General features: G+C 38.1%; 1 protein-coding gene across 2 annotated transcripts in view; it reads left to right on the top strand.

Annotated features, from left to right (window-relative positions):
• Positions 1-877: 877 nt before the first annotated feature.
• PDCL2 (phosducin like 2) overlaps positions 878-10,549 on the top strand; it is a 29,496-nt gene continuing 19,824 nt past the window's right edge. Inside the window, exons 1-2 of one of the 2 annotated variants that reach the window (XM_072620810.1) lie at positions 4,006-4,126; positions 6,498-6,684. In XM_072620810.1, the coding sequence (XP_072476911.1) occupies positions 6,673-6,684 (12 nt within the window). In that variant the 5' untranslated portion in view covers positions 4,006-4,126; positions 6,498-6,672. Of the gene's footprint in view, positions 1,240-4,005; positions 4,127-6,497; positions 6,685-10,549 lie in introns of those variants that run through there. The other variant, XM_072620811.1, reaches the window with a different exon arrangement.

The following is a 10,549-nucleotide window of genomic DNA, read 5'->3' as shown; positions in this document are numbered from 1 at the left end:
CTTTGGAGCAGTTTAACGAAGTTTAAGGAAGCTCATCATCGAGTTGACAGCAGGAAAAACCTATTGTCAGAAAGGTTGTGATCTGCTTGGGTGGAGAAAATGCCAATACTCATGAAATCACAGATCTTGGGAGAATTACTAACATACTGAGAGTTGCAAAACTAGCCATGCTCGACTTTCTCATGGTAACGATAAGGATGCCCAGTGAACCCATCGTAGTTTTGGAGCTCCCTGGGAGGTAGTGAATGAAACTATAATGCCATGATGGGTTGCTATGGTATAAAATTTTCATTTTTTTTCAAGTTTATGGTAAGTGACCGTCCCAGCTCTTCATTTGCTAGAGTTAGGTATGGAATGTTAATTTAAACACTAACTGACTGCAGAAGCGTGGTGAATACAATCAGGATCAGGAAGACGAGTTCAAATTCCCCCATCTGTCCTCAGTGACCCAGGCCAAGTCACCCCACCCAAGCAACTCTTCAGTCCTTTCCCCCCTCACACCTCAGACAGGTTGCGACTTCCCTCTGTGAAAAGAGCTCCCCATGTTGTCGAAATCATATTCCCGTAACTCCCTGACACAACCCCGTTTATGATAGTAAGTCTGGGTCCAGATTCGCGCGGATTGAGCATCTCTCCCTCCAACGAGCAGCCAATAAAAAACACTTGTTCTTTTGCTTTTTATATTTTGTTCTATGGAAAGCCTGGACTTGGAGCGCTGAGATGGGTTTTTGGAAACAAGAGAGGGACAGAAATTATGGAGAGGGCCTTTTCCTTTCCGTAATTTTGCGCCTGGAATGAGGTAGCGCATCCCAGAACACATCCATAGCGAAGTCTAGGTCTCTGCGTTCTAGCGCAGGCACCCTCCCCCGAAGCTTCTCAGTTGCCAGGCAACGGGACCTTACAAGTGAAGCGCTAAAGGATCTCGCCGTTCATGGGCCGGCCCGGCTAGGATGGACTGGGCTCTGGGCAAGCGCCCCGAGGAAGAGTTCGGAACCAGCTTGGCCCTGCACCTGTCCGAATCCTTCAGGGAGTGTGCGCGGGCGCTCCAAACTGTTGAGAAGCGCGCCGGGGCGGTGCGCTCCCAGTGCAGCCGAGGAGGCGAGGAGAGGCTCAGGGCTTCCGAGCTGCCCGGAGCTTCCCTCCTCCAATTCCCCCTTCCCCCAGTCCCGGCAAGGGGTAGCTGCCTCCCCCCCCCAAGTAGTCCGGAACGTGTGAGGAGGGGACCGGTACACCATGCAGGTGAGTTGCTGGAAGCGGGGACTCTAAAAAGAGAGTTTCTTGGCCTTGGCGAGGAGAGGTGGAGGGTGGAGAGGAGCTCACAACAGCAAGTAAATCGGCCCCTCTTTTTTAGTTTGTCACCGTTCCCAAAAGGAGCAATCTCAGTTATAGAAAGGGGGATGGGATTTAGTATCAGAGTTCCGCCACTTAAACCTACTGTGTGGTCTTGGGCAAGTCATTTAGCTTCTCTGGCCCTCAGTTTCCTCATCTGTAAAGTGAAGTTACAACTTAAATGTCGTCTAAGACCCCTTCTATCTTTAAAGCTATGATCTTTGGGCGTTTTGAGGACTACTGTACTCGTTTTGCAAAGACACACAGTGTAGACTACCATCACCAATTACATCCCAAAACTTTCTGGTTAAATGGAGCCCTTGCCTTATGTCGTTTATCAATAACTCACATCTCCGTGGAATTTTAAGGTTTATAAAGTGCCTCCCCTTTGAAGGGGTCAGAGCAAGATCATTGCCTCTCCCCCACCCCTATTTACTTGTGGCGAAGCCGAACTTCTCGGGGTGAGGGTGGGTAAAACACGCTAGTATATGCTGGGGTCACATGGATACAAAGAGGATGTGGGAGCCTAGGTGGAGACTTTATTCCATGGATTCAAACCACAAGGAAAATTTTGTTCCAGCAGCAGAAGTTTGTTTGCTCTGAATTAGCCTGACCAAGACTTTCGAAAGTACCGTATAATTCTAATGATCTATTTCACTAGGGTAAAATTTCCATTGTCTAACATCTTATCAGCAAAGAATAAGTATCCTCAACTAGATAATCTTTAAGGTCCCTTGTAACTCTTAATTCCATCATTTTATTTACATTAGATATCTAGAGTGACCAGACTCCTTTACTTTAAAAATTGATTGTTGGGCAAGTAGATTTTATACGGTAATTTTACAAATTGTGCTGTGTTCTGTGTTCCTGGAACCGAAAAGGGAGTATAATGGGATTGAAATATGCTACCACTCATTAGTTTGTGAGGAAAGCACATGGTAGGTGTGCTTAGGTGCCACAAATCTGTTTGCTAATCTCTTTCCAACTGGCAGAAAGATTAAATTCTGTTTCGACGAAAACAAAATGTACAGTTGAAAGGGACTTTGGACGTCATTTATGTGACACAGCTTTATTTTACAAGTGAGGAAACTGAGGCCCACATGAGTTAAATGACTTGCTCAAGCCATAGGTAGCAAATAAGGAGAGCAGGATTCTAGTCTTCTAACTGTATCCAGTCCTCCCCTTCGTAGACGGAATTTTATCAACCAAGGCTGTGCCTTTTACTTGCTTTTAAGTGCTAAGGAGGATAGATGAATAATGTGAAAGAAGTGTGAGCCATTGTTTGGAATGGGATGTTAAAGGTGCTTAGGTAGAATTGGGCAAGAGGACAAAATATGTGATATAAGAATAGTTATTTGAGACTTAAAAGTGCTGCTAAAAATACCATTTTATTATTTTAGATTTATTAAGGTTTAGTCATCTCTTTACTACAGAATACAGAGTAAAAACAAAACAGGAGCAACCAGCTAAGGATGAACACACACATACTTACTTTTGTTGAAGTTTATGAATTTTCTAAAGCTGCCTGTTTGGGGATTGCTTACATGTTTACTTCTGATCTTTAGTATTTCATTCCAGAATACTCCTCTCCCACGACTCACCTCACCCTCAGTTAATTGTGCTTATTCAATAAGTCTGTGTGAGTTGTTAGAGAATTCAAATCATATAGAAACTAACATTAGTAAGTGTGCCTAAAGGTTCTATACTGTATCACTGAATTCAAAACTAGTCATCTTAGGACTCAAAAATTTATGAATTTTGCATTGTTATGAATGTACTAAAGTTTGTTTTTGTCACTTGTGAAAGTAACTCTAGCTTGTGCCTACCATGGGCATTAAAGTATCTACCATGTGCAAATCACTGTACTACATGCTAGAGATAGACAATTTGAAACAGTCCTTACCCTCAGAGAACTTATTTTTTTTCTGAAGGGGATACAATATGTACACAAATAAATACAAAGTAATGCTAAATAACTTCAAGAGAAAATGAGAGCAAAAAGCAGATCAGGTAATAGGAAAAGTAGGCATATTCAACTGGTGAACTTATAATGTTCCAGGGGAAAGTAATAAAAATACCATCTTTAATTAAAGAAAACCACTTTTGAGGCACATTATTCTTTAAAAATTTTTATTGATATCTTTCATTTTTATATTTTTCCCTTTTAGCTCTCCTCTAATAGAGTTATGGGGTTTTTAAAAGTTTTTTTAAAGGGGAAAAAGAAAAAAACCTCAGCAAAACCAATCAATACATCAAAAAAACCTGTCATTATATGTAATGTAAAACATCTGTTATCTCCTCTCCCCAAGGAGTAGGGGAAGGTGTCTTGTCATATGTATTCTTTGGGACCGAATTTATTTCTTGTAATGTTGGAACATTAATTTTAAATTGTTTTGTATTGCTTCTTTCCATTTACATTATTGTAATAATTGTGTGTGCTATGTTTTCTTGGTTTTACTTACTTTACTTTGTATTATAAAAATCTTCCAATGCTTCTCTGTATTCATCAAGATCATCCTTTTTTTCAACACAGATATATTCCATTATATTCATTACCACAATTTGTTTAGACATTCTCTAATCAATGGATATCAATTTTGTTCCCTACCACAAAAAAAAAATGTGTTTGCATAAATATTTTGGTCTTACAGAGCCTTTCTTTCTTTTTTAAATCAGTGAGCTCCTTTATAGTTAGGAGCAGAATATCTAGGTGAAAGGGGATGGACAGTTTAGTCACTTTATTTGCATAGTTCAAAATTGCTTTCCAGAATGGATCTCCAAATCCAACAAGGCATTGGTGAGTCTCTCTTTTCACAGTTCCTACTGTTCCCATCTCTTGTCATCTGTAAATTTGCTGAGTTATGAGATTAAACTGTAGAAGCACATTTAATTGATAATGAACCCCAAATTGGTAACTAGAAAATTAGCTATATATTACTTCAGTCCCTGCAGCTCTGAGGAATTTGAGACTTAGCAGATCTGTAGATGCTACAAAGGTGAGATGGATAAGTAACATGTTGAAAGATAGTAACAATTCAGAAATATCTCAATGGACCTAAAATAGTGGACTAAATCTGGTAAGAAGAAATTTAGTTGCAATAAAGTAAAAAATTATATTTGAGCTTAAAAATAGACAATTGTAGGATCAGAGAAATGTATATAGACAGTGACTCATATAAAAAAGATAGGACTATAGTAAACTTCAAGTCCAGTATAAGGTAACACTGACATGATGGTCATAAAAATTAATGGAATCTTAAATTGTGTTAATAGAAAGTCAACAGAATAAGAGATCATTTCCACCGTACTCTGCTTTGGGAAGACCACTCTAGATAATTGTGGTCAAATCAATTCAACAGACATTAAGTACCTACCATGTGCAAATCACTGTACTAGATAATAGAGATAGACAATTGAAACAATTCTTACCCTCAGAGAGCTTACTTTCTTTTGGAAGGGGACACAATGAGTACACAAATAAATATAAAGTAATACAAAGTACAAGACAAAAATGAGTACTAAGAACAGATCAGGTAATAAAAGTAGGCATATTCAACTGGGGAAAGTAACAAAAACAATTACACATATACTTAGACAATAATACATGTTTACCCATATAATGTGTGCTTTGCATATAATTTAGTGCTTGTGAACATTAATTGCTGCATGTTTTGAGTATACTTTTGTACTGTTCATTATCACAGTGGTTTGGCTTTGTGTTAGTATCATGCATGTGTCATCTCAGAAGTATCTGCCTGCTACGTTAGTCTGTTAATATGCAGGTTTTGCTATGTGTTCACGTGCACTTATGTTGCTGTTTCTGCATATTTATTTTGCAGTTACTGTTTTACTGTTTCTTTGCTGTTATGCATATTTACTTGTTCTCAGTGGTTATGCCTATCTTACAGTTAAATATGCATTTTTATGAACTGCATTTAATTTAAACATGTAGTTACTGAATCCAAAGATGTCATACATAGCCCATAATACTCTGGAGGGCAGCCCAAACCAGATTAAAATGTAATTGGGAAATAGTTAACAAAAATAAATAAAAAATACGATTAAACATAGATATTACATTTTAAGATTAAGTCAATATTGCAGCCTGCAGGGATCCTTATGTATGGTTTGGTGGCCCCCATTTCTGTTTGAGGTTGACACCACTGCTTTAAACCAATGTGTTGAGATAAATAGCTATATCTCTATCTCATAATATTGCTGTGTATGACCCTATGAAGATTACTTGAAATGCTGTGCTAATCATCACCCTTGTAATTTTAAATGTGGATTTTTTTTGTTGATGCTATGATGTATAAATCTAATAATTTACATCTGATTTTGCAAGGAATTAAAATATTCCATACCCCAGGAAGGGAGATAGCAAGGTTCTGGAGAGAGGATTATTCCTTTGCAGGCATGGAAAGAAGGTTCTCAGAGACTGCTTGTATATTTTTGGGAAACAATCTTAAGCAGACTTAATAGTCTCAGACAGCATTGATGGGAGAGGCAGAGACTCTTGAGGGACATATGCACAAACATAGGATTGGGACATTTTTGCACGTGATTGAAGAGAGGGAGAAAATTTAAATAGGGTGAAAAGTTAGCGTGACTGTGACTGTGGAGGCTGATGCTTCTGTCCACTTAGATAGTGGAGAGCTGTGACCAAACCATGGTATGTTTCTGAACAGTGATGAAATGACTGCTAAGCAAGAATTCATGTGAATGGTGAAGTGCCTTCCTCTTGCACTTCTGTTTGAAATGATAGATGTCCAGTCCAGAGTTTTCTGTTCTTTAAAGTTGCTTACTTTCTATTTGAATTAACAACAGATCTGGCTAGTTTGAGATAAAGGATCAGCCCTAATTAACTAGTGGCATGTTTCATTATCTGTGAAAGGGGGAAGGCAAAGAAGAAGTAGACAGTGATGGGCATGTAATATTGATTTTAGGAAAGGACAGAGTGATGATTTGGTCCAGAGTATCAAGTTTATTCCTGGCTGGTGCTTGAGTAAAGAGAGAAAATTTCAATAATTTTGATTTATTCATTTTTATAAATGCCCCAAAGCTGACCCTGGGCTTTGCTTCCTTCAGGTCAAAGAAAGTTGTCATTTTCTCCCTGAGTTATTGGGTCATGATGCTTTCCCTGTTGTTTTCTATACATGCATGTCCAGAAGACATTCTTCTTTAGAAATGGAGCCAGTATGTTGACTAGGTAGGAGAAGAAAAGAAGGATCTGGATATAACTGGCAATGCCCACATTCCAAGGGTGAAGCTCAGAATAAGGACTGGCTACTTCCGTTCATTTTTGCTTTCATTCTCCAAATATAGACAGCACTAAAGTGAAAGATGGATGGATGGGTATGTCTATATGTACATATGTATATACATACATCATATATTATATATGTTATAACATATGTATATCTATTGCCCAGAGTAATTAGGTAGTTCACTTTCTAATAGTCACATACTTAGTAAGTATCTGAGGTGGGATTGAACTTATGTATGCCTGACTCCTGGTCCAGCACTCAATCTGATGCATCTCTCATTGTCTTCTTGATAAAGACTAAATTTGTAGTAAAGATAAACCATTTCATGAAAGTGCTGGAAGAAAAGTCACAGGAAAAGGAAAATGTGTCAGATTTAGTGAGGGGAAATAGGAAAAAAGGTGAACTCTATGGGATTTACAAGGCCATTTTTTATATTGAGTAAGCTGCTCCATGAATGTCAAGGTCTTTGGGAATTGCACCAATTCTTTAACCAGTTAGGAGGCATGTTTTCCCCTGGGATTTCATTATTATGTGGAAACTCCTTCCCACCAATGCAGATCAGCAAATCATCTGTAATTTATCATCCTAGGGAAATCTCCTTGGGTCATTGAGAGGGTTCAGTGAGTTGTCCATGGTCACAGAGTAATATTTGCCAAAGGTAGGACCTGATCCAGGTCTTCCTCAACCTAAAGCTAGTTCTCTATTCATAATCCCATGCTGCCTTTCAGGGAGGGACTGATGCAATCTCTATAGTGAATCATGGTTCTTAAGCTACTGTTCTTGAAGTGTGGGATATGATGGGATATTTTTCATGGCTTTTGACCTCTAGTCTCTCCCTACCTTGGCTTCAGCTTCATTGGCTGCTTGTGTGTGTGTGCGCATGTGTGTGTGTGCGCGCATGTGTGTGTGTGCGCATGTGTGTGTGTGCGCGTGTGTGTGAGGGAGGGAGGGAAGGAGAGAGAGAGAGAGAGAGAGAGACAGAGAGACAGAGAGACAGAGAGAGACAGAGAGACAGAGAGAGACAGAGAGAGAGACAGAGAGACAGAGAGACAGAGAGAGAGAGAGAGAGAGAGAGATATCCATTTTTAATCCAGCTATGAATAACATTTGGGAATCCCGGAGAGGTTACTGTAAAATCTTGTCTCCATGTTCCTCCTTTGTTCTTACTTCACTTTGATGGAAAACAGTACTTTTGTGAGAAGGCTATAGAAAATACTTTCAAGGGGTCCACAGTTCAAAACTATTTTTATAGTAATACTAAGATTTTAAATGTCTAATGTCGTCAGTATTGGTAGATATAACTCATATAAACAAAAGTCCTTTGAAGGGAAGAATAAAAAAGAATACTGAGACCAAAACGTTTGAGCTGCCTTAGACACTGAGCCAGAAGAAGGGTCAGCAGCCACAGTCTGGACGCAGCTATCGGCTTAAATCTGGAACTGCTGCTTTGACAGCCCTGCCCCAGAAGGAAAAGTTCCCCTCATCATTATACTGGCTTGACAGTACCTAACTCTCCTTTTTCACCTCAGTTCTTTCAGTCTTTAAAGTAACAATGCTCCCAGCATTCTGGATGTTTGCCTCTTGCTTGTCCAACCACTCTCTCAGATGCATTTTCAGGCTTGTATAAAAGAAATCCCAATAGCCTGGTGTTTGTTTTTCTTGTTCAGTGAAAGCAGACATGACTGTTCCTGCCTTGAAATGGCTTACATTCTAATGGGGAAGACAGTATTTAAAGGGGTGCTAGAAAGCATGGGGGTGGATCATGGTTTAGAAATACCTGGTAAATGACTTGCAGACTTGGTTGGAGGCAAGATAAGGTAAAGGTCACAACCTTTCAGAGCCAAGGGACCCAAGGGAAGAGTCCAGATGGTTCTCATGGGAGAGAGTTTTGGAAGGTGGTTGAGAAGGAGGCAGCCTGGTCTGAAAATAACTGGGAAGTGACAAGAAGAGCAAGATATGGTGAAAATTTACCTATCAGAGCCCAGGAACCCAGGGGGGAGGGAAATGAGGAGAATGGCTAAAATGGAGTTGGCATGATTTGGAAATAATGCGGGAAGAAAAATAATGAGCTGTTACTAAGTTGAATTTTGTGAATAAACAAAGAGGAGGAGTATTGAATTCAACCTTTATTTGAGAAAAGTTTTTTTGGGAAGGGGTGAAAGAAATATCATTAACATAAGTTTTGACAACAGTTAATGAATTGAACATCTTCTGTGACACAAAAGCCAATAGAGTGATATTCCATTTTCAAACATCACTCTTCTCTCCAAGATTTCCAGTGACTTCTTAAAAGTGTAAAATTAAATGATCTTTTCTTCTTTCAGTCAGCAATCTTCTTGACCTTTCTTCCCGTTTCTTCTTCCTTTTTTTCTTTAGACTTCTGTAACAATGGTCGCTCCTGGTTCTTCTCTTACTTGTGTGACCATACTTCTTCAGTTCATCTTCCTCTTCCCACTCTCCAGGCTGTGTCCTAAATTCCTATGCAATTTCATCCATAACCAAGGCTTCAGCTATGCAAATGACACTCAATTCTATGTGTTATCCAATGCTCATCTCTCTCCAGAACTCCTGATTACCTACTGGACACAGTTACTTGTACATCTCCCTCTGATAGTTCACATTCAGCATGTCCAACATGGAACTCATCTTTCTCACCTTGCCTGCCTGTTCTTCTAATTTTCATATTTCAGTCAATCAAACAAAAAACATTTATCATTCACTTATTCAGTATCAGGTACTCTGCTTAACTATGAGAATATGGAGAAAAGCAAAAGCTGTTCTGCCTTCAAGGAACTCACGTTCAAATGGAGAGACAACATATAAAAATTAGAAAAGTATGAGTTATGTATAGTGTAATATGAGTCAGTCTTAGAACAGAAGGCACTAAAGACTGATAGGATGGGAATATGACCAAGAAAGGCCTCTTGCAGAAAGTGAAATTTGAGCTGTCTTGAAGGAAGCCAGGGAAAGTATCCATTAGTATATACACTTATGCCAAATGACCTAGCATCTAAGTACTTTAAGGAAAAATTAATTGAATTACAAAGAATAGAGAGCAAAGCAACCATAATACTTGGGAATCTCAATATATCCCCTTTCAGACATAGACCAATCTAACAAATATTAAAAAAGAAGTTTAAGACCTGAATAGAACTCTATAAAAATTAAATATGATAGCTTTCTGGTGGTTACTGAATGAGAATAGAAAGGAGTTTGCATATTTTTCAACTCTTTCTTGCACCTTTACAAAAACTGATTGGGATAGGGTATAAAATCTAAATGAGGAAAAGCAGAAACATTGAATACTTCTGTTATTAACCACAACATGATAAAATTGTAATCAATAAAGGGAACTCAAAGAAAGAAGAATAAATCATTTAATCTTAAAGAACTGTGGGAAGCAAAGAACAAATCATAGAAACAATAGGTAATTTCATTAAGGAAAATGCCAACAATGGGGCAACATACCAAAACTTTGGATTCGGTTAAAGCAGCCCTTAAGGGAAAATTTATATCTTTGAGTACTTTCATCAGTAGGAGAGAGAACAAATCAACGAACTGGGCATGCAGCTAAAAAAAAAACCTAGGAAAAAGTAAATTTGAAAACCAAAAATAAACTCAAAAATAAAAAACCCTGAAAATCAAAGATGAGATTAACAAAACTGAAAGCAAAAAAAGTGCCTTTGAATTGATATATAAAGGTAAAAACTTTTTAAAAATCATAATATGGTTTAAAAAGAAAGGAAAATCAAATTACTAACATAAATTTTTAAAAAGATTTTCTATAAAGTAAGAGAAAATAAAGGAAAATATTAGAAGTTATTTTGCATGATTATATACCAACAAAATTGATAATATAAATGAAATAAATGAATTTAAAAATATAAAATACCCAAATTAACATAATATGAAATAGGAAAATTAAGTGAGTCAGTTTCAGACAAATAAATTGA

The sequence above is a fragment of the Notamacropus eugenii genome, chromosome 6, assembly GCF_028372415.1.
Source record: "Notamacropus eugenii isolate mMacEug1 chromosome 6, mMacEug1.pri_v2, whole genome shotgun sequence".
In the NCBI taxonomy this organism is placed as follows: Eukaryota; Metazoa; Chordata; class Mammalia; order Diprotodontia; family Macropodidae; genus Notamacropus; species Notamacropus eugenii.
Note: the sequence above shows the minus strand (reverse complement) of the source record. Positions and strands in the feature narration are given on the sequence as shown.